This window comes from Monodelphis domestica, chromosome 4 (genome assembly GCF_027887165.1).
Source record: "Monodelphis domestica isolate mMonDom1 chromosome 4, mMonDom1.pri, whole genome shotgun sequence".
Classification (NCBI taxonomy): domain Eukaryota; kingdom Metazoa; phylum Chordata; class Mammalia; order Didelphimorphia; family Didelphidae; genus Monodelphis; species Monodelphis domestica.
Window position 1 is genome coordinate 18584633 of NC_077230.1, and position 25880 is coordinate 18610512.

The 25880-nt window shown below is 36.3% G+C and overlaps 1 protein-coding gene across 12 annotated transcripts in view; it reads right to left on the reverse strand.

Annotated features, from left to right (window-relative positions):
- The window catches only part of MAOA (monoamine oxidase A), a 141380-nt gene that overhangs the window by 55852 nt on the left and 59648 nt on the right, over window positions 1-25880 (reverse strand). The window contains exon 1 of one of the 12 annotated variants that reach the window (XM_056826109.1): window positions 184-206. The exons of the other annotated variants lie outside the window; for them this stretch is intronic. Within the exon in view, the coding sequence (XP_056682087.1) occupies window positions 184-195 (12 nt within the window). The 5' untranslated portion in view covers window positions 196-206. Of the gene's footprint in view, window positions 1-183; window positions 207-25880 lie in introns of those variants that run through there. 12 annotated transcript variants of the gene reach the window in all.

Below are 25880 nucleotides of genomic sequence, written 5' to 3' on the forward strand. Positions count from 1 at the left end.
ATTTCATGGTGGTTTATTTACAATAGAAGGAAGAAATATAACTGCCCAGGCCTGGTCTGAACCAGTGGGAGTTCAGTGGTCTCAGCCAAGGGGATTTTCTGAAGGCAATTGGAAAGGGGGTCCCAAGAGATGGGCCTTTACAGAGGCTGCTGCCTCCAGAAAGCCAAGGAAAGGATAGTCAACCTTAACATTCATGGTGTGATCATCTCAGGGAAGCAGTTTGAGGTCTCAAGCTCAAGTTCCTCCAAGGCAAGTTCCACTGCCAGACCCTCTTACAGGAAGTGACATGAAATATAAAGGCAGTTCTTTATGTCACTTCCTGTGTCTTACAAGTACCAATGGTGGCTTAAACTTGGCTTTGGACAGCCCAGGGGTTCAGTCAGTTGTTTCTGATTTGTCACTTGCTAGCACAAGTGGGTCATAGACCATCCTCCCCACACTTAATCCATAAATGGGGATGTATAGATTCCCAGTTGCTAAAATTCTAAAAACTAAACAGGGTAGAATAAATCTAAAATTTATATGATCAAAACTCTGAATGTGAATGGCATGAACTCACCCATAAAACAGAAGTAAATAGCATGGATTAGAAACGAAAATCCTACCATATGTTGTCTACAAGAAACACACATAAGGTGAGTAGATACACACACAGGGTAAAGGTAAAACACTGGAGGAAAATCTACTGGTCTATAAGTAAGAAAAAGAAGGCAAGACTCTCAATCATGATATCTGACAAAGACAAAGTAAAAATATATCTGATTAAAAGATATAGGGAAGGTAATTACATCCTGATAAAAGGCAGTATAGACCATGAGGAAATAGTAGTACTCGACATGTATGAACCAAAAGTATAGTATTCAAATTTCTAAAGGAAAAATTGGTGGAGCTCAAGGAGGAAATAGATAGTAAAACAACACTAGTGGGAGACTTGAACATTCCTCTATCAGCTCAAGATAAATCAAACCAAAGAATAAACAAGAAAGAGGTAAGAGATGTGAATTAGTTAATAGATATGTGGAGAAAAATAAATAAGGACATAAATACACCTTCTTTACAGCAGCACATGGTACAGTCACAAAGATTGACCATGTACTAGGGCGTAAAAACATGGCAAACAAATGCAAAAGATCAGAAATAATAAATGCAACCTTCTCAGATCATAAAGCAATAAAAATAATAGTTAGTAAGGGCACCTGGAGGGGCAAATCAAAAATCAATTGGAAATTAAATAATATGATTCTCCAAAACTGACTTGTTAAAAAACAAAGCATAGAAACAATAATTTCACTGATGAAAATGAGGAGAACAATGAGGAGACATCATATCAAAATCTATGGGATCCATCCAAAGCAGTACTCAGGGAGAAATTTACATCCCTGAGTGCATATATTAATGACTAAGGGAGGGAAGAGGTCAATGAATTGGGTATGCGAATTAAAAAAACTAGAAAGAGAACAAATTAAAAATCCCCAGATAAAACTAAATTAGAAGTCCTAAAAATTAAAGGAGGAATTGATAAAATTCAAAGTGGAAGAACTGTTGAATAAATAAGACTAGAAGCTGGTACTTTGAAAAAATATATAAAATAGATAAAGTACTGGTTAATCTAATAAAAAAGGAAAGAAATACAAATTAACAGTATCAAAGATGAAAAGGGCAACATTCTCAGGGCCATTCAAGACACCTGTGGAAATACAAAAATGCTAATACTGAGAGTTCCTGTTTATAAATCTATACATCACAGGTCCTGTCAAGAACCCTAATTTCATCAAAGATTTTTTATTCCATGTACTATTGAGATACTGAACTTAAATTGGTGACCAGTGCTCTCCCATATATTACTTCTCCTTTAAGTATGAAAAAACCTTGTACTTAAGTAATTAGTTTTATTTAGAAAAGAGATTTAGGGCAACTAGAACCCCTCTAACCTTGACCCTTTGCTCCAATCAACAATTAAATCAAATAAGCAGTCAGATAGTGAATTCAACCTTGTTTATTTATATCTAGAGAGTAAGTCCACTGGCATACCCCATCTTGTTTCCCCAAAGCAGCACATATCCAGATTGAGGTGCCATATACCTCTCCTTGTAGAGAAGACTTCCCTGCCACCCTTGAGTTCAGCATGTCCATAAAGGGGCAAGATTTCACTGAGGGGAGATCTCCATTTTCTCTCCCTCAAGTAACTCAGGGACTAAGGGAGGGAGTGAAGTCATTTTCATCAACATTTTTCTCACTGCCTTCAACTCTCATTTCTCCATGTAAGGAGTGTGAGTCCCCTAAAAATTACAGTACCAACAGAAATCACATGATGATCTCAATAGATGAAGAAAAAGCCTTTGACAAAATTCAACATTTATTCCTACTGAAAACATTAGAAAGTACAGGAATAGAAGGGTCTTTACAAAAATAATAAATAATATATATTTAAAACCATCAGCAAGCATCATCTGCAATGGGGATAAATTAGAAGCCTTCCCAATGAGATCAGGAGTAAAACAAAGATGCCCATAACCAACTATATTACCTAACATTGTACTAAAAACATTTGCAGTAGCAATTAGAGAAGAAAAAGAAACTGAGGGTATTAAATAGGCAATGACTATCACTCTTTCCAGATATGATGGCCTATTTAAAGAATCCTAAAGAATCAACTAAAAAACCAGTGGAAATAACTAATAACTTTAGCAAAATTGCAGGATACAAAATAAACCCACATCAACCAGCATTTCCATACATTTCCAACATATCTCAGCAGCAAGAGTAAAAAGAAATTCCATTTTAAAATCACCCTAGATAATATAAATTATTTAGGAATCTATTTGCCAAGACAAACAAACTATATGAACACAACTACAAAACACTTTCCACACAATTAAAACAAGATTTAAACAATTGGAAACACATTAATTACTCATAGTTAGGACAAGCAAACATAATAAAAATGACAATCCTACCGAAACTGATTTACATATTCAGTGTCATATCTATCAAACTGCCAAGCAACTTTTTTGCTCAATTAGAAAAAAAAAAAAAAACATAGCAAAGGTCATTTGGAAGAACAAAAGATGAAGAATATCAAGGGAAATAATGAAAAAAGTTGTGCAAGATGGGGACCTAGCAGTATCAGATCTCAAACTCTATTATAAAGCAGTGGTCATCAAAACAATATGGTACTCACTAAGAGACAAAGGGAAGGTTCAGTGGAATAGACTTGGGGTAAATAACCTCAGCAAGATAGTGTACGATAAAACCAAAGATCTTAACTTTTGGTACAAAAAAACCAACACTATTTGACAAACACTGGTGGGAAAATTCGATAACAGTATGGGAGATTAGGTATAGTTCAACATCTCACACCCTACACCAAGATAAATTCAGAATGGGTAAATGACTTAAATATAAAGAAGGAAATTATAAGTAAATTAGGTGGTGAGAATAAATAGTTTACCTGTCAGATCTGTGGAAAAGGAAAACTTTTAAGACCAAGCAAAAAATAGAGAATATTACAAAATGTAAAATGAATCATTTTGATGACATTAAATTAAAATGTTTTTGTACAAAGAAAACCAATATACCCAAAATTAGAAGGGAAACAACAAATTGGAAAAAAAATCTTTATGACAAAAACCTCTGACAAAGGTCTAATTACTCAAATTTATAAGGAGCTTAATCAATTGTAAAAAAAAATCAAGCCATTCTCCAATTCATAATGGGCAAGGTACATGAATAGGAAATTTTCAGTTAAAGAAATCAAAACTCTCAATAAACACATGAAAAAGTGTTCTAAATCTCTTATAATAAGAGAGATGCGGACTTCCGGGTAATCATGGCTGCAATCTAGATGCCACACGCTTCCTCTCCCCGGCACCGAACGAAATAGACTACATCAAAGGAGCATAAAAATCACCTTTGGAGGAACAGAAGGACACCCCAGTACTCCCAGTACTCCACAGAGGTGAAGGTACATGGGGCTTGACCATTTCTACACTATAATAAGGAGGAAAAGCTTGCACATAAAAGTGAACTGAGCCGCCCCTCCCCCACCCCACCTCCCCCACCAAACCAGAGTGAGCTACCTGAGCTCTCACCAGGACAGCGAGTGAGTGGGGAACGTCTCCAGTGAAACCGCCAGCAAAGGCACTGAGGTACCTTGCGGACAGTGCTGTGCCAGGCTCAGGGCATGGAACTAAGGCAGCGGAGAAGCAACTGGAGGGAACTGAGAGCAGTAACACCCGAAAAGCCGGCATGCAGGGGAGGGAAGACCCTGGGCTTCCCCGGGAAGACAGAGCAGCTGCGGAGAAAGGACAATTTGCCTGGGGCTAAAGCCTCGGTTCATCAGACAGATACACTAAGAGCCACTCCTCCTCACTCAGATAGAGATGGCAAACAGTAGAGAAGTGCAAAAGCCTCCAAACACCAAGAAAAGCAAGAAGAAGGGGGTGACTTTGGACACATTTTATGGAGCAAAAATACAAAATACAGAGGAGATAGAAGAGGAAACACAAGCAAATGCTCCGAAACCTTCCAAAGGAAATGGAAATTCTCCACAAACTCTTGAAGAATTTAAATTGGAAATTATCCAAAAGATGGAAGCCTTTTGGCAGGAAAAATGGGAAATGATAGAAAGGGAAACATATCAAGGGAGGGGACTAGGGGGACTAGTGGGACTGATTCAAAGTAAATCACTGGCTTAAAAGTTTATAGCTAAAGAAAAAAGGTCAGAATTAGGGGAGGATTTCAAAATGCCAGAGAGTCCACAAGTGACAATCCTAACTTTGAACATGAATAGGATGAACTTACCCATAAAACATAGATGAATAGCAGAATGGATTAGAATCCAAAACCCTACCATATGTTGTCTTCAAGAAACACACATGAGGAGGGTAGACACCCACAAGGTCAGAATTAAAGGATGGAGTAAGACCTTCTGGGCCTCAACTGATAGAAAGAAGGCAGGAGTTACAATCATGATATCTGACAAATCCAAAGCAAAAATAGGCCTGATTAAAAGGGATAGGGAAGGTAACTATATTTTGTTAAAAGGGACTTTAGATAATGAGGAAATATCACTAATCAATATGTATGCACCAAATAGTACAGCACCCAAATTTCTAATGGAGAAACTAGGAGAATTGAAGGAAGAAATAGACAGTAAATCCATATTAGTGGGAGATTTGAACTGACCACTATCAAATTTAGATAAATCAAATCAAAAAATAAATAAGAAAGAGGTAAAATTTTCTGCACAAATGCAGAAAAGCAGAAATAATAAATGAAGCCTTTTCAGAAAACAAGTCAATAGGGGAAGGGGGAGAAAAAGAGGGGAGGGGGGCAGGAAAAGAAAATGATCTTTGTCTCCAATGAATAACGTTTGGAAATGACAAAATAAAATAATGTTAAAAAACAACAACAAAAAAAACAAATATTAATAGCCACACTCTGACAAAATATTATAAAATGAGTGGATGCCCTTCAATTGGGGAATGGCTGAAAAAATTTTGGTATGGTGATGGAATACTATTGTGTTAAAAGTAATGATGAACTGGAGGAATTCCATGTGAAGTGGAATGACCTCCAAGAATTGATGCAGAGTGAAAGGAGCAGAACCAGGAGAATACTATACACAGAGACTTATACACTGTGGCACAATTGAATATAATAGACTTCTTTACTAGCAGCAATGCAACAATCCAGGACAAATATGAAGTACTTATGAGAAAGAATGCTATCCACATTCAGAGGAAGAACTGTGTTAGTAGAAACATAGAAGAAAAACAACTGCTTGATCACATGGGTTGATAAGGATATGATTTGGGTATGTATACTCTAAACAATAACACTAATAACTCCAAATATTAATAATATAAAAATAGTTCTTAATGAATGACATGTAAAATCTGGTGGAATTGTTCATGGGCTATGGGAGGAGAGTGGGAGAAATGAAGGAAAAGAGCATGATTTATGCAACCATAGAAAAATATTCTAAATTAGTTAATTAAATAAATAAAGTTGAAATATTAAAAAAAGAATTATTGAACTAACTACAAGCCATGATCAAAAAACTGATTAAAGATCCTCTTTCAAGAAATCATCAAGGAAAACTGCCTGATATTCTAGAACCAAAGGATAAAATGGACGTTGAAAGAATCTACTGATCACCTCCTGAAAGAGATCCCAAAAGGATAACTCCTAGGAATTATTATGGCCAAATTCTAAAACTCACAAGTCAAGAAAAAATATATAAAGCAGTAATAAAGAAACAATTCAAATATCATGGATCCACAGTCAGAATAAGACTTAGCATAGTCTATATTAATGGACTGCAGGGCCTAGTGAAAAATGTGGATTGTAATGCTTCTAGAGATGGTAAGATTGAAAGTCCAGTGTCTCTCTCTCTGTACCAGACTGATAGGCCAAAATGGCTGTCTTCAGATTTGGATCGCTTAGTAACATAATCTGACTTCTACATTTACTTAACAGAAGGTTTAATATTGTAAATAAACAAGGATTGCGATTGGGAAGGAGAGCCAAGGTCATTTCCCTATCACTAATAGCTCTATTACTCCACACTCCAAACTAAAAGGTCCACATGGATCTGTCTTCTGTGACTTGCTGCTAAGCATCACTGTCACTTCTGTGTCTGTACCCCCATAATCACTAAATTATACCTATCTTGACTATGGCCACTCCAAAACAGTCTTTGGGAAAGGCAGTATAGTTCATTTGCTGAATAAGGATAGTAATGGGAGGCAGAGTCAAGATGGCGGCCTAGAAGGAGCAGAAGTTCAGACCTCTAAAAACCCTTCCTAACCAATCACAAACTGAATGCTCCTAGGGGACTGAAAAATAACTTTAACAAGACAGAGCCAAGAAACCCTCCTGCTGGACTTAATTCAAATGGTAAGCCCCAGGAAAAGGAAGAATCTGAGAACACTAGGTTTAAGGGGAAGACAGAAGGAAGGTCCCAGGACCCATACCCCCTCCCACCCAGAACACTAAGAATACAGTGGCAGATGGAAATTCTGGGTGGGCTAAGGTGCTCATCTGAAGGGCATACCTTGCAAGCAGGGCTGTACTAAGTTTGGAGCATCCAACACTGATGGCGGGGAAGGAGCTAGAGAGGGAGCATAGATCTGGCAGCCTGGCCAGACCTGTGGAGATCCTCCATATTTGTTCCAGCCTTCTAGGAAGTTTTGGACTCAGAGCACACCCAGCCCAATTAAATGGAACTTAATCCCATCAAAAGTCTCCAGAACTCAGGGAATCCCAGGCACCACACCCATCCTCATTGACTGATGGACCTTAATCCAATCAAAAGCCTCCAGAGGACAGGGAAGCTCAAACCCAACAACCCTTCACCAGAAACTACACTGAGTTAAAGCTCCAAGAGAGGAGACTGACAGAAGCCCCCAAAACAAACAAACAAAAAAAAAATGAGAGGAGCAAGAGCACAGACAAATACGGGGAATAAAGAAAGGGTGAATTTGAGCAAACAACAGAAAAAGAAGAAAAAGACTACAATAGACAGCTTCTACTCAGCAAACGGAACAGAGGGGGAAGGATCAGCAAACAATAAATCAGAAATCCCAGGGAATTGGATACAGGCTGTGGAAGAACTCAAAACACAATTAAGAAAGGTTGAAGACAATTGGGAAAAGAACTTAAAAATTAAGATATGTCATCTGGAAACAGAGGCACTTGAACTAAAACAAGAAAATACTGTCTTGAAATCCAAAACCAACCAGCAGGAAAATGAGGCAAAGGAGATGAAAGACAAGGTAAAGAGGATGAAAGACAGCCTCCAAAGAAAATCAGACCAGAAGGAAAAGGATGACCAAAAATCCAGTGATGAAATCCAGTCTTTAAGAACCAGAATACAACAACTGAAATTAAGTGACCTCACAAGGCAGCAGGACACTATAAAACAAAATGAAAAGAATGAAAAAAAATTGAGGAAAATATGAAGCATCTCATTCACAAAACAGACGATTTAGAAAATTGTTCAAGAAGAGACAATTTAAGAATCATTGGTCTACCAGAAGACCATGACAAAAGAAAAAGCCTGGATATAATTTTTACTACAGGAAATTATTCAGGAAAACTGCCCCAATATCCTAGAAGAAGAGGGGAAAGTGGAGATTGAAAGAATCCACAGATCACCTCCTGTATTTAATCCCCAACTGACAACACCCAGGAATGTTATAGCTAATTTCGAGAACTCTCAGACCAAAGAAAAGATATTACAAGCTGCCAATAAGAAGCCATTCAGATACCATGGAACCACCGTGAGGATTACACAGGATCTGGATGCATCCACACTGAAGGACCAAAAGGCATGGAATATGATATTCCAGAAAGCAGGGGGAACTAGGTCTACAGGCAAAAATAAACTACCCATCAAATCTGACTATATTCTTACAGGGGAAAGTATGGTCATTCAACACAAAAGAAGAATTCCAAGCATTCCTAAAGAAAAGACCAGACCTGAACAGTAAATTTGATGTCAAAGCACAGAACTAAAGAGAATCATCAAAAGATAATTAAAAAAGAGTGGAGGACTTCCCAGTAAACATGGCTGCAATCTAGATGCAAATCACTTCCTCTCCCCGGCACCAAACGAAATAGACTACCTCAAAAGAGCATAAAAATCAACTTTGGAAGAACAGCGGGACTCTCCAGTACCCTACAGAAACGAAGGTACGTGGGGTTTGAACATTGCCACACTATAAGGAGGAAAAGCTTGCATAAAAACGTGAATTGAGCAACCTTCCCCCCTCCACCTCCCCCATTAAAACAAAGTAGGGGATCAGAAAGCTCACTGGGACAGCGAGTGAGTGAGGAACCTCTCTGTCTGGGATGGGGGGGGAACACCAGGGTCCTGGGGATCTAAAGACTGCCAGGAAACAACTTCTCAGGGTGGTGTCATGGGAAAACTCTATGCACTTGAGAGCTCACAAACTGCAAACAGTGAGGAGTCTCCAGAGTCTGTAAAAACTGCCTAAGGCCAAAGCATAGCCCCTCACTGCACTGAGAGGTGGGCAAGCCAGGCTACCAGGAAACGGATAGGGAAAACCAGATATCCACCCCTCAGAGCAGTTTTACAGGAGATTCCTGTGCAAGGGTGAGAAGAAATCACACAGCACTAGGGTGGGCACGCTGAGCACAGAGACCAGCACGCTAACAAACATTGGAGTCTGGGAAGAACTAGTCTGAGACAATCTAAATCCACAGAAAACCCACCCATATCACCCAGATCTCAGTCAAAAAAGGAAAGGGGAAAATAACCACCGAAGGGATGGCTCACATGGCCCAAAATCAAGCCTCCAAGAGGAAAGGGGAAAAAGGGACTATTGAAAACTTCTATGGCAGGAGTACTCAAGGAAAAAAGAGAAAGAGGATGAAACACAAACAAAATCAAAACATGCCCCCCAAAATGGAAATGATCCACAAGCTCTGGAAGATCTCAAATTGGAGCTTATTCAAAAGATGGAAACCTTCTGGAAAGAAAAATGGGAAAAAGAGATCAGCAGTTTGATAGACAAGTCTTCACAATTGGAGAAAGAGCTGGAAGTCCCTAACAAAAGGGTAGAACAAGCTGAAAAACAAATCAAGTCCCTAAAGACCAGAAATAAGCAACTGGAAGACAGTGAGCTTGCAAAACAGCAAGAATTAAAAAAGCAAAGCCAAAAAATTAATGAATTAGAAGAAAACATAAAATATCTCACTGACAAGATGATAGATGAGGAAAACAGAGGACAAAGAGACAACCTGAGAATTATTGGTCTACCCAAAAAAACAGAGATAAACAAAAAACTCGATGCTATTCTACAGGAGAAAATAGAAGAAAATTGACCACATGCTCTGGAGCAAGGGGGCAAAATAGAAATAGAAAGGGTTCACAAAATACCCTCTACACTAAATCCCCAAAAGACAACTCCCAGGAATGTAATTGCCAAATTCCAAAGCTTTCAAGCAAAAGAAAAAATCTTACAAGAAGCCAGAAAAGGACAATTTAGATATAAAGGAATGCCAATCAGGGTCACACAAGACCTTGCAATTTCCACTCTGAATGACCATAAGGCATGGAACACGATTTTCAGAAAAACAAGAGAGCTTGGTCTTCAAACAAGAATGAACTATTCATCAAAACTGACTATATAATTCCAGGGGAAAGTATGGGCATTCAACAAAATAGAAGATTTCCAAGTTTTTGCAAACAAAAGACCAGAGCTCTGTGAAAAGTTCGATATCAAAAAACAAAGAGCATGGAATACCTGAAAAGGTAAATATGAAGGAATGGGGAAAGGAGAAAAAGGTTATCTTTTTCTTTTATTCAAACTCTTTTCTATAAGGACTACATTTATATCAATTTTTTAACATTATTTTATTTGGTCATTTCCAAACATTATTCACTGGAAACAAAGATCATTTTCTTTTCCTCCCCCCCCCCCAACACCCTTCCCTCTCCCATAGCCGACGCATGTTTCCACTGGTTATCACATGTGTTCCTGTTTCTAACCCATTTCCATGTTGTTGGTATTTGCATTAGAGTGTTCATTTAGAGTCTCTCCTCAGTCCTATCACCTCCACCCCTGTAGTCAAGCAGTTGCTTTTCCTCATTGTTTTTACTCCCACAGTTTAACCTTTGCTTGTAGACAGTACTTTCTAGATCCCTGAAGTTTGTTCAGGGACATTGCATTGACACCAATGGAGAAGTCCACTACCTTCGAATGTACAATAGTGTCTCAATCTCTGTGTATAATGATTTCCTGGTTCTGCTCCTTTCACTCTGAATCACTTCTTGGAGGTTGTTCCAGTCTCCATGGAATTCTTCTACTTTATTATTCCTTTTAGCACAATACTATTCATTCCATCACCAACATATACCACAATTTGTTCAGCCATTCCCTAATTGACGGGCATCCCCTCGTTTTCCAATTTTTGGCCACCACAAAGAGTGCAGCTGTGAATATTCTTGTACAAGTATTTTTCCTTATTATCTCTTTGGGGTACAAACCCAGCAGTGCTATAGCTGGATCAAAGGGCAGACAGTCTTTTATCACCCTTTGGGCATAGTTCCAAATTGCCCTCCAGAATGGTTGGATCAATTCACAACTCCACCAGCAATGAATTAGCTTCCCAACTTTGCCACATCCCCTCCAGCATTCATTACTTTCCATAGCTGTCATGTTAGCCAATCTGCTAGGTGTGAGGTGATACCTCAGAGTTGTTTTGATTTGCATCTCTTTGATTATAAGAGATTTAGAACACTTCTTCATGTGCTTATTAATAGTTTTGATTTCTTTGGCTGAGAACTGCCTGTTCATGTCCCTTGCCAATTAATCAATTGGAGAATGGCTTGATTTTTTGTACAATTGATTTAGTTCTTTGTAAATTTGAGTGATTAAACCTTTGTCAGAGGTTTTTATGAAGATTATTTCCCAATTTGTTGCTTCCCTTCTGATTTTAGTTACATTGGTTTTGTTTGTACAAAAACTTTTTAATTTGATGTAATCCAGATTATTTATTTTGCATTTTGTAACTCTTTCTAAGTCTTGCTTGGTTTTGAAGTCCTTCCCTTCCCAAAGGTCTGACATGTGCACTATTCTGTGTTCTCCTCATTTTCTTATAGTTTCCTTCTTTATGTTTAAGTCATTCACCTATTTTGAATTTATCTTGGTGTAGCGTGTGAGGTATTGATCTAAACCTAATCTTTCCCACACTGTCCTCCAATTTTCCCAGCAGTTTTTATGAAATAGTGGATTTTTGTCCCAAAAGCTGGGATCTTTAGGTTTGTCATATACTGTTTTGTGAGGTCACTTATCCCGAGTCTATACCACTGATCCTCCTTTCTGTCTCTTAGCCAGTACCAGATTGTTTTGGTGACCGCTGCTTTATAATACAGTCTGAGATCTGGGACTGCAAGGCCCCCTTCCTTTGTATTTTTTTTTATTATTTCCCTGGATATCCTTGATCTTTTGTTCTTCCAAATGAAGTTTGTTATGTTTTTTTCTCAATCAGTAAAAAAATTTTTTGGAAGTTCCATGGGTATGGCCCTAAAAAGAAAGATGAGTTTGGGTAGGATGATCATTTTTATTATGTTGGCTCGTCCTACCCATGAGCAGTAAAATTGACTATATTCTTGCAGGAAAAAGTATGGTCACTAAAAAAAAATAAAAGACTTCCAAGCATTCATAAGGAAAAGGCCAGATCTGAACAGAAAATTTGATGCCCAAACATAGAACTCAAGACAATCATCAATTATGAAAGGGGGAAAAAATAAAACAAAACGAAACAAAAAATTTTAAGGGACCCAATAAGTTAAAAGGATATGTATCCCTACAGGTAAAGAGGATATTGGTAACTCTTAAAAATTCTTATTATCCCCTGGGTAGCTAGAAGAATTATATTTAGAGGGAACAATGACAAACTGTATAGGATGAAATGCCAAGATATAAATATGTATATAGATATATGTATGCATAAATAAATATGTATATATATATACATATATATATAAACTAGAGTTTTAAAAACAGGTTAATACTAAGAGAAATGGGAAAAGAAACAAAATGGAGTAATTTATATATCATAAAGAAGCACACAGCAGGAGTGGGGGAGAACACCAATACACTGTAAGGGTAAAAAAGTTGGAAATAGGAAATCCTCAATTCTTATGTGCATTGAAATAGACTCAAAGAGGGAAGAACAATTAGATCCACTGGGGCAGAGAATTGATTCACGCCCTATTGAGAAGTAGAAGGGCAACAAACAGACTGGTGGGGAGGGAAGCAATACAAGGGAGGGAGAGGGTTGGGGGGTAGTTTAAAAAGACCATTAAGAAAATAAGTGGGGTGGTAGAAAGGGAAGTAAAATAAGGGTGGAAATTAGGGCAAATGATTAAAATCAAAACACTGGTGTAGAAAGAAATAGTGAAAGGAGAAAGGGCAGGCCTAGGAGTGGAAATCAAAATGCTGGGAAATACCCAGCTAATACTCATAACTCTGAATGTGAATGGAATGAACTCACTCCTAAAAAGCAAGGAAATAGAGTGGATTAAAAACCAAAATTCTACCATATGTTATCTACAAGAAACACACATGAGGAAGGTAGATACACATATGGTAAAAGTAAGAGGATAGAGCCAAATCTATTGGGCATCAACTGATAAAAAGAAGGCAGGAGTCGCAATCATGATATCTGACAAAGAAAAAGTAAAAATAGAACTAGTCGAAACAGATAGGGAAGGTAATTACATCCTGATAAAAGGCAGTATATACAATGAGGAAATAGCAGTACTCAACATGTATGCACCAAATGGTATAGCATCCAAATTTCTAAAGGAGAAACTAGTGGAGCTCAAGGATGAAATAGATAGAAAAACTACACTAGCGTGAGACCTGAACCTTCCTCTATCAGAACTAGATAAATCAAACCAAAAAATAATCAAGATGTAAGAGAAGTGAATGAAATCTTAGAAAAATTACTTAGTAGATATGTAGAGAAAAATAAATATGGACAAAAAGGAATACACCTTCTTTTCAGCCGCACATGGTACGTTCACAATGACATGTACTAGGGCATAAAGACATTGCAAACATGTGCAAAAGAGCAGAAATAATAGATGCAACCTTCTCAGATCACAATTCAATGAAAATAATAATTAGTAAGGGTACATGGAGAGGCAAATCAAAAATTAAGTGGAAATTAAATAATACGATACTCCAAAATCGGTTAAAGAACATATCATAAAAACAATTAATAATTTCATTGAAGAAAATGATAATGATGAGACATCCTTTCAAAATCTATGAGATGCAGCCAAAGCAGTACTCAGGGGGAAATTTATATCCTTGAGTTCATATATAAACAAATTATGGAGGGCAGAGATCAATGAATTGGGCATGGAAATTAAAAAACTAGAAAGTGAACAAATTAAAAATCCTCATACGAAGAGTAAACTAGAGATCCTAACAATCAAAGGAGAAATTAATAAAACTGAAAGTCAAATAAATTAGAGATAGTCCCAATAAGATCAGGGTTCGTGAAATAAGGATGCTCATTATCACCTCTGTTATTTAACATTGTACTAGAAACACTATCATTAGCAATTAGAGAAGAAAAAGAAATAAGGTATGAAAATGAGCAATGAGGAAATCAAGCTAACACTCTTTGAAGATGATATAATGGTCTACTTAAAGAATCCTAGAGAATCAACTAAAAAGTGAGTGGAAACAAATCAACAACTTAAGCAAAGTTGCAAGACACAAAATAAACCCACATAAATCATCAGAATTTCTACATATTTCCAACACATCTAGGCAGCTGGAGTTAGAAAGAGAAATTCCATTTAAAATCACCATAGACAATATAAAATACTTGGGAATCTATCTGCCAAGACAAACTCAGGAACTATATGAACACAACTACAAAACACTTCCCACACAATTAAAATTAGATCAAAACAACTGGGAAAACATTGAGTGCTCATGGGTAGGACAAGCTAAGATAATAAAAATGACAATCCTACCCAAGTCAATTTACTTATTTAGTGTCATTTCTATCAAACTACCAAGAAACTTTTTTTGCCAAATTAGGAAAAAAAAAACTATAACAAAGGTCATTTGGAAGAACAAAAAATCAAGAATATCAAGGGAAATAATGAAAAAAAAAGTGAAGGAAGGTGACTGAGCAGTATCAGATCTTAAACTGTACTATAAAGCAGTGGTCATCAAAACAATATGGTACTGGCTAAGAGACAGAAGGTAGGATCAGTGGAATAGACTTGTGGTAAGTGACCTCAGCAAGACAGTCTATGATAAACCCAAAGATCACAATTTTGGGGACAAAAATCCACTATTTGACAAAAACTGCTGAGAAAATTGGAAAACAGTATGAGAGAGACTGGGTTTAGATCAACATCTCACATTCTATACACCAAGATAAATTCAGATTGGGTAAATAACTTGAATATGAAGAAGGAAACTATAAGTAAATTATGTGAACACAGAATAGTATACTTGTCAGATCTTTGGGAAACGAAAGATTTTAAGATCAAGCAAGAGTTAGAAAAAATTCAAAATGTAAAAGAAATACTTTTGAATATATTAAATTAAAAAATTTTGTACAAACAAAACCAATGGAACCAAAATTAGAAGGGAAGCAACAAATTGGGGAAATATCTGCAAAGAAAGATCTAATTACTCAAACATATAAGGAGCTAAATTAATTGTACAAAAAAATCAAGCCATTCCCCAGTTGATAAATGGGCAAGGGACATGAATATGCAATTTTCAGATAAAGAAATCAAAACTATTAATAGGTACATGAAAAATGTTCTAAATCTCTTATAATTAGAGAAATGCAAATCAAAACACCTGTGAGGTACCACTTCACACCTAGCCAATTAGCTAATATGACAGCAAAGGAAAGTAATAAATGTTGGAGGCAATGTGTTAAAATTGGGACATTAATGCATTGCTGGTGGAGTTGTGAATTGATCCAACCATTCTGGAATGCAATTTGGAACTATGCCCAATGGGCACTAAAAGACTGTCTGCCCTTTGATATGGCTATACCACTCCTAGGTTTATACCCCAAAGAGGTCAAAAGGAAAAAGAGTACAAAAATATTAATAGTCACACTCTTTGTAGTGGCATAAAATTGGAAAATGAGGGAATGCCCTTCAATTGGGGAATGGCAGAACAAACTATAGTATCTGTTGTTGGTGGAATACTATTGTGTGCTCAAAGAAATAATGACCTGGAGGAATTCACATGAACTGGAATGACCTTCAGGAATTGATCCAGAGTGAGAGGAGCAGAACCAGGAGAACGGTGTACACAGAGACTGATTTACTGTGGCACAATTGAATGTAATGGACTTCTCTACCAGCAGCAATGCAATGACCCAGGGCACTTCTGATGTACTTATGAGCAAGAACTCAATCCACAATCAGAGGAAAAACTGTGGACACAGAAACACAGAAGAAAAACTGTTTGATCACATGGATCAATTGGGACATGATTGGGGATGTAGACTCTAAACGATCACCCTGGTGCAAATATAAATAATATAGAAATAGGTCTTGATCAATGACACATGTAAAACCCAGTGGAAGTACACATTGGCTACCTGGGGGCAGAGGTAGGAGGGGAAGGAAAGAACATAAATCATGTAACCATGGAAAAATATTATTAATTAAATAAGATTTTTAATTTCATAAATAAATATATCTTAATTATTTCCTTTGTATCATGGAAATCATTTATATGACTTCAGATGTATAATGGGGAGTGCATTTCTTGTTTTCTCAGTTGGTGGAAAGCAGAATTCAGAAATAAAAATTTTTAATTAAAAAATTTCTTTGTACAATGAACATTGCCATGGTGTGGATTGCCAGTGTAACAATATTAGTTGTGACATGAACTCAAAAAAATAAGAACAGGGATGACAGAGTTTCTATTTGAATAATTTGACAATTGATAATATAGAATCAATATTAAACCTAGGCTAGTAATGGTCACTTCCTCACCAGTTAATGGGCTTTTTAAAAGCAATATGAGGGGCAGCTGGGTAGCTCAGTGGATTGACAGCAAGGTCTAGAGACAGGAGGTCCTAGGTTCAAATCTGATCTCAGACACTTCCCAGCTGTGTGACCCTGGGCAAGTCACTTGACCCCCATTGCCTAGCCCTGACTACTCTTCGGCCCTGGAACCAATACACAGTATTGGCTCCAAGATGGAAGGTAAGGGTTTATAAATATAATAAAAGCAAGATGACAAACCAAGGCTGATTAATGTTGGTCATACAACACACTCAAGTGTCATCTAGTTAAACTCTTCTACATTCCTACAGAAAACCTCTCTGAGAAGTATTCTTGTTTCATCAAAACCAGTGCTGAGAGAGTGCTACTAACCTTAGTTCTCTTCTATTGACTTGATTGTTATAAGCAGCATTACTCTATATCTCATTGTTCTATGGGATCCCCCCCCCCCCCCACCAAAACTAGTGGTATCAAATCTAGTGATATCATGGGAGGGAAGAAGACATTTACAGAGAAGTACTATGTGGGAGTGGACAGCATTTTAAAAGGGGAACCAACTTCCTATAATAACAGGATAGTAGATATGAAAGCATAAAAGGACCTCAAAACTCATTTATTTCATTTTACAAATGAAGTCCAGAGAGGTTATGAATTTTCTCCAAAGTCACAAATGTAACAAGTGGCTAAGTCAGAATTTTCATTTAAGTACTTGAATTCTAAACCAGTACTTACATGCCTCTTGGGTTAAAGGGAAATCTTAGGTTTCTAATAACTCAACATTTTCAAAAGATGGGGAAAATTACATGGAAGACAGAGGAAAAGTAGAAATACAAAAATATAGTTTACTAAAAGAAACTCTAAATGGTCATCGATTGCATTCCATGAAATCAGTAGTACTCCCAGATGTGAGAATATGGTATAATGATCAGGATTTCCAAGAATTTTTGATCATCATGAATTCTTATGAAGAAAAATTTGGGTTAAATAAGTATCAGTCAGTCAGACACTTAGGGAATGAGCTTGCTCAGTCCCAGGTTTTGGAGGTTTTTGAGATCCCAATGTCTAGCCAGTACTCTCATGTCAAAATGAAAAAAGCCCAGTAAGCAGTAAGAATTGTTGTTATAAGCAGAACACAATGTTCCTGGAATTGTACCAAAGCTTCTTGGACCCTGTTTATAGTAAGTATTGTTTAAACTGATCCATATTTGTGATAAGAAGAAACACTGTTCAAGAGATAATCATTTATTGAACCTATGGCATTACTGTGATTACCCTTTCAAGATGAGCCAAGTGTTGGCACACCAGTAAACAACTGCAGACATTTACTGTTTGGCATACTAGAAATTTTTACTGTTGTTCCACTTTTATTTTTAAAATGTTCTTTAAATGGTTCATTAAAAGTGTTGGATTTGTAAGTCTGACATATTAGTAAATTCTAATGTTTTATCTATTAAATGTCTGGAGTTACATAATTAGTTTAAATTTTCTTTGCTTTAAAAAACAACCAAAGTGGAAAATTCACTGGAGATGAAGTCAGAAGGCTTGGGTTTCAGTCTCAACTCTCCCAGTAACTAGCTTGGTGATCCTAGTCGGGGTCCAAATGAACTGGGCATCATGTTCCTCAAACTCATTATGTTCATCAAACAAAGTGAGAGAATTATGGTTCATTATCTTGAAGGTCATTTATAGTTGTAAACTGCTATCATTTTTAGGCTTTCTGTGATAAGATCACCTATTGGGCTATGGCAATTTTCCTTATCAAGCCTATTGGCAAGATAGGCACTCAGATGCTAAAGTGCAAATCAGAAATTTGCAGTGATTTACTGCCTCATAATCTTAACTAAATGACTTGGCCAACCTCTCCCTTTAATATCAGACTTTCCACCCATAAATGTAGCATGAGGAATAATTAATTTGTGATATAAAATGACAGGGAACTTTGTAAATGATCTTCCTTATCCAAAGAAAAGAGATCAGGAGCTGTTTAGATCTTCAGCTACAAGAGAAAGGCTTCTAGATAGATATAATGAAGTGATGATTATAAAACAACACAATGGACAATGGATTACTAATAAGTGTTACAAAGCATCCTTCCCTTGAAGGATGTTCAACCATGATAAACAGTACCTATAATATTACACATCCAAAGTCTTCCTCTTTTGCAAAGAAAGGAAGGAGGTTTATGTCATCTTAATTGCAATGTTCAGCTTTAGTTTTTTATTCTTTTCATTTCTAATTGTTTTAGCCATCATGTATGTTATTCTCCTTTTTCTGCTTACTTTACTATGCATAATTAATAAGTCTCTCTCTGCTTCACTGAATTCTCTGTATTTGCCATTTCTTATGTAATATTCCATTACATTCCATGTGCCACAATTTGTTTAGCTATTTTCCCATTTCTATTTCACATATATTTTGAAGTTTGTGGGACATCTGCCTTGGGTTTTGGATTTTGCAGTGGATTATCTGGGTTCAAATGGTATGAAGAGGTTAGCTATTTTTTCTTAGTCTAATTCCGAATTGGTCCACTATCAGCATCTCCATCAATAGTGTACTGATATGGGCAATTTAATTTCTTGACTTATTTTTTAATTTGTTATTTTTTTCCAAACTTTACAAAACCAAATAAAACAAACCTCTCCATATACTAAGAAACAGAAGATTGTACACAAATGAAATCACAAATCTCTTACATGTTTAGCTTGCTTTATTTCATAACTACATAATAAAACCCACTGAAAACTTTCAAAGCTATCCTGTTTCTCTTTTTCCTTCTGGATATCTGATGTTCTTCTTTTCTTAAAAAAGTTTATTAATAGAATTTATCTACAAGTGTCCTAACTTTATTATTTTATATCTTAACTATCTATGTATGTGCCATCTATTACATGGCAAACTGTGATCATATTTTCTCTCAACTTAGTGCATATAAGATATTCTGTTATTTTGCTAAACAAAGGCAAAAATAAGACAGCCTCTGCTTTCAAAGGGTTTTTGTTTTTGTTTTTGTTGTTAAGTAAATTATTTCTGAATTAATACTACTTCTAGTACTATAATTCTAAGATAGAGAAGAACCAAAATTTCAATGATATAGGGAAGGAAATTTCCTCCACCAATGTAAATGGCCACCTTCTCTGCAATTTATAGTCACAGAGGGTTATCTAGAGCACTGAGAGACTTGCCTGGGGTCACACAGCCAGTATGTATCAGAGGCAGGACTTGAACTTAGGTCTTTTTTCACTCTGATGCTGCCACATTGTCTCTAGATTACAAGATAAGCAAGAGAAAAGTATTTATGCTTTATTTACTAGAGTGCATAAGTATTTTACATAAATAGTGGGTACTAAAAAATACAGAGACACCCATTAAAGGGCAGGGTTACCTTGGTTTTGCATTTGGATTTGAAAAGACATTGGATTTCTTTCTTCTTTCTGAATGGAGAAAGACAAATTTTAACCTAGACCCTTTCACTTGATTTTTGCTTCCCTTTTCAACTATGATCACATTCCTTTATTTCCTTTTAAGGCTACACTTGACAAAGGAATGATCCAAATTTGCTGCTTCTATTTCATTACCCTGAAAAAATTTGTTTTCTAACCCTTACTACAGTCTACTGAAACTACATTAGCTACAGCCCTCTTCTAAGTAAAATCCAATTATCTTGTTTTAGTATACAGTCTTATATTAGTATGTAGCCTATATTAGTATATAGTATGTTTGTATATATAGCATATAGAATGTGTATATAAAACATATATACACACATGAGTATATATACATATGGGCAATCAGATGGTATAGTGTTCTAAACATTAAATGACATAAGAGTGGTAAAGCACTTTGCACAGGGCCTGACACATAGCAGATGCTCTATAAATGTTTATTTCCTTCCTCCTCCCCTCTTTTCTCAATATCCCTTGCTAGATCATCACTGGTCATTATAGTAACTTCTTACTTCTCACTTGGTAATCTCATCAACTTCCATGGAATAATATCTAGCGTTATCTCCGTCTTCTGATTCCAGTCCCACATTATCAATTGCCTAATGGACATTTTGAATGGATGTCCCATAAGCATCTAAAACTCAACACATACAAAATAGGATTCAATATTTTCCTTCAACCCATCCCTCTCCCAAACTTACCCATTACATTTAAGGCTACCATAATGCTTCTAGCTACTTATGTTTAAAACCTTAGTTTCATCCTTAAAACCTTATTCTCAATCACCCCACAAATCCAACAGTTGCCAATTTTTTTCTTTCCATGTCCTTCCTACTCAATAATAGCTGCCATCCATACTTGGATCCTCATCAACCTGGGCAAAGATGTTTCTTAATTAGACTCTCCTCACTATAATCTATCCTTTACATGGTCATCAAAGTGATTTTCCTTAAGTGCAGATGTAACTATGTCATTCCCTTATCAATAAGCACAGTGATTCCCTATTGTCTAGGGCCAAATAGAGCATCCTAAGTTTGGTATTTAAGGTTCTTCACAACCTAGCCCAATCTTGCCTTTTGAGTTTTATAACACTCTCCATATGCTCTTAGGTCCAGTTATAAGACTTCTTGCTCTTCCTCACACAAGGCACTCCATATCTCCTACTTCTGGGAGTTTTCATTGATTATCTCCCTTACCTAAACTACTACTCTCCCTCTTCACCTCTGCCTCTTGGAATCCTTGCTTTCCTCCAAGATTCCATTAAAATGTCCCCTTTTCTTTGTACTTTTTTGGAAGTTACTCCCACTTGCTAGTGTTTTCCCCTCTAAGTTTATCTTGTTTATTTTCAATGTCTTTTTTATTTGCAAATGCACACATATATACCTTTTTTCCCTCCCCCTTTAAGAACGAATGCTCCTTGAGACAGAGGTTGTTTCATTTCTGTTAATGTATCTCCCATACGTACATAATGCCTGAGCCAACAGTAGGCACATAAAAAGGTGCTTTTTTGACTTACTTATTGCTAAGAAATTTGGATTACATAAATATGCAAATAATGCTAAGATAGGAGATAAACAAGTGACTTTGGCCTGCCACCTATTCGTAAAGATATAAACAAATGAATATAGAGGAGGATCCCAGAGCCTATTTTTTAAAAATCCTTACCTTCCATCTTGGAATCAATACTATGTATTGGCTCCAGGGCCGAAGGAGTGGTAAAAGGTAGGCAATGGGAGTTAAGTGACTTTCCCAGGGTCACATAGTTATGAAGTGCCTGAACTCAAATTTGAACCCAGGACCTCTCTTTCTCTCAATCCACTGAGCCACCTACCCCCTAGAGATTTCTAAATACCATCATTACCATATTTTTAAGGACCTCTGTGAAACTTGAGATTAGTGTTGATTCTATCTTACATATACTCCTATAAAAACATACTCAACACAATACTATGTTTATAAAATCCTGTGCTTCCTTTCAGAGATACTCTATTTTTATAACTTTCAAACCTTAGAATTTCTTTACTATATTAATAAAATCATTGTTCTTTTAAAAAATAAAAACACCATAATTAAAGTGAACAATTGGCTTAATTTTGCTCCAAAATGGCTAGGGTGGTTGTCTAGACAGATGCAATTTATTTGACGATTGTTCAATATTTACCTTCATTTTAACTAAGATTGTCTGGCCCATTATGAAAAAGCTGTCACCCTTGAAAACATTATTTTATATTTCTTCACAGGAACACCAAAATAAAAGCATGGTGTAGCCTCTCCACAATGTTATCTTAATGGTCTATATCATAAATTGTGTTAAATATTAGAAGTTTCATAGTAAGCTCCATTTGTTATTTTTAATAAATAAATTCCCTGTCACAGGGTCCAAAGCAAATTCACTTTAGACCATATTCCATGCCATACCCAAATTCAGTGAAGTTATCATATCAAATAACCTTCTGTCAGCAGAATATCCAACTGTTTGGCTATTATCTCTTCCTCTCTTTCCTCTCCAATCATCTCAAGTGACATTTCTTTCAGTTTTATGTTTATCAAAACTAACATAAATAATATACATCCCCTATGAAAACAACAAAATACTGAAATTTATGAAATAATTTGAGTCTTTATTCTCTTAATTAATATGCTGAAGAAATGATATTAACTCTTGGAATACTGTGTATGTAGCCTGAATGGAAAATTTCCTTAACAACAATAAGTGGTCTTACTGGAATTTGGGAGGTCTAGTACCCAGGCTGAAGAGTAAAGAAAATGGTTGTGATATATGAGACATTTTTTTATCTCTGTTTTTAACAAACTATACTAAACCAATTTTATGTGAAAATGTTTGTCTAAAAATCATTCATAACTTGTTATCTTGACCTCTATAGCTTCCCTCACTCCTCATTCAAATAACACTATTTTTTCCTGAATGAATCACTTTCTTTTAATCAGTTAGGATGATAACTTAAGAGCCAAACTTGACTCCTTTTTCCCTTAATCGCTATACCTTTTCACTTTCCAATTCCTGTCAATTATGCTCTTCAAAAGAAATATATGGCAAATGATGATCAAAAACAAAGGCATGAATGTGGAAGCTCCAAACACATTCTCTTTTATATCTTTCATCCCTAACATTGTTATAGGAAACTGCCCCCAAAGCCAAAGATTACCACTATCCATATTCCATTAGAACATGGGATGACAATATTGGATCTGAATATATCATTCAACTAAGTAAACAAAGACAATAAGATCTATATTTAAATCTGAGAAGGAACAATAGCTAACATTTACCTTATAAGGGCAAGAGCTATGCTGGATGTATGCTAATAACCATACAATGAGAAAAATCAATAAATTTAGATCTTTTGGGAGTCAGGGGCATGGGACATATGGAGAGAAGAAAGTAGAGGTGATTGGTAAGACCAAGAACGTCAGAGACAAAAGGTAGAACTTACTGAATATTACACTGTCAGTTAAAAAGTAAACATATTTATTAAGCATCTACTATGTACCAGGCAGTGTGCTAAGGTGGTAGAGATACAAAGGAAGTTAAAAGACAATCTTCGTTCTCAAAGAGTTCACAATCTAGTAAAGGAGACAATCTAAAAAACAACTATGAACAAATATATATAATTATCAACAAAAAGAAGGCAATAAAATTAAAGGGGATTGGCAAAGGCTTTCTTTAAATGGTAGACTTTTACATGGGATTTAAATGAAGCCAGGTTAGCCAGGAATTAACACTGAGGAGGAAGAGCATTTCAAGAATGGAAGGAAGCCAGAGAAAATGCTCAACTGAGAAATGACATTTATGTGGGATCTCTTTTACAGCTGAGTGGAGGATGGACTGCAGTAGGCACTTATTAGGTAAGACACTTAACCCTGCTTGCCTCAGTTTCCTCATCTGTAAAATGATCATCCTGGATTTTTGCCAAGAGAACCCCAAACAGGGTCACATTCAGACACAACTGAAATAACTAAAAGGCAACAAAATTTTTTGAGTAAATTCAAGGAAAAACTTATTTTTAAAAACGAAGTATAGAAACATTTAGATACAATGGTGGATAGACAGTCAAACTTAGGGTAGAGAGAACCTCAGTTCGAATCTGGCCTCAGACACTTCCTAGTTGTGTGATTTTGGGCTAGTCATTTAACCCCAGATGTCTAGTCCTTGTTAGTTGTCTTAGAATTGATACCAGACAAGAAAGTGAGGTGTTTGTTGTTTTTTTTAATTAGTCTATTCAAAAACAGAAATTCAAAACCAGAAAAAATTCAAAAGATGTAGTTCCTCACCAATGGAGATCAGGATACAATGGAGATGCCAAAATATGTCTCATGAATTGGGGTCAGGACTGGATTAGATTAAATTCTTTTTTAACTTGCATTCTCTTCCTTTGAATTACTAATAAAGAGAGAATAGCAACAATGCAAAGTTTAGAAGAAAGATGTATGATAATTTTTAGCCACCAGAAAACTGTTTTTTCTGCTTTTTTTTTTAACTTTCTCCTAACTTTCTCTCCAGGCCAGCCAAACAAGGCTGGAACTGGAAGGGAGGATAGGAAATACTTGGATGTGAATAGCTAAGTCCTTTCCCAAGTAGGAAAAAAAACAAACTGCCACATGGACCTGGCATATGTATCACGAAATTGCATGCTCTCAAGTTACATTCTAGGATGCTATTCTATTTATTCTAGTTCCTTCTCACCTAAGAGATACACTGATACCAATAAATAGATTATGTGCCATAACCTATGAATGGACTGTGGAAATAAAGCATGACAGGGAAAAGTGGATACCATGTGTCTAACAGATCTGAGTAACTATGTTCAATTGTTAATAACAATTGATAACATCAACTGATAGTCTTTTTATCTCCAAAGGGCAAAGACTTAAAAAAAAAAAGTTGCAGTTGTTCTATGTGCTTGGTCCAAACCTTGGACAAGTCATAGGATGACTTCTAAAAACTATAGTTTGAGAAATATATTTTCTCACATCTACAAACTACATAATCATATATTACAGGGGCTATGGTTCCAAGTCAGGATGCAAGGCAAAACTTACACAATCAAAAATACTTCTCCTCTCTCAGATTCCTTAAAGTGCCCATACAGTAATCATGATTTTACTCTAAGCTAACTGAAAAAGAGCTAGACTCAGATCCTTCACTATAGAGTGATGGACACTGATGGTGTGGGTTGGCCAGTGTAATCACACAAGTGATCTTGGAGAGAAAGAAGTCTTTAGGAGTTTGGGGGAAATTACTCTTTTTCTGTGTTTTAAGGATGGGGCTCCACATATAGAAGCATGTAATTTTTTTTTAAAAACCCTTATCTTCTGTCTTAGAATCAATACTGAATTGGTTTCAAGGCAGAAGATCGGTAAGGGCTTGGCAAGGTGGGTTAAGTGACTTGCCCAGGGTCACATAGCTAGGAAGTGTCTGAGGTCAGATTTGAAGGTAGGATCTTCTGTCTCTAGGCCTGGCTCTCAATCCACTGATCCACTCAACTGCCCCCAGAAACATCTCATTTTGTAAAATGCCATGGTTCGAGTATCTAGTATCCCACATCTAGCTTGAAAAATCTAGGGAAGCAAGTGTATCTCCTGCCAAGTGGTATCATTATTTGTAGTGGATATCCAAGATGAATAGCCTCCAACATCCTGTGATAATATAGGTAAGGGAATATAAAGTTAAAATATAAGAATTGGCTCTAAGGCCTGGGTAAATCCCACTGTAGTGAATTCAATATGTAAGTTAAATGTGCACACAAATTTGTAGGTGCATACTTGTTCTTAACTGCAAAACACAATAATATCTCCCAGAGATTGTCAGTTGATATTGCCAAAAATTGATATTCCCTTTCCTCTCATATCTAAAGTAGTTCAGAGGC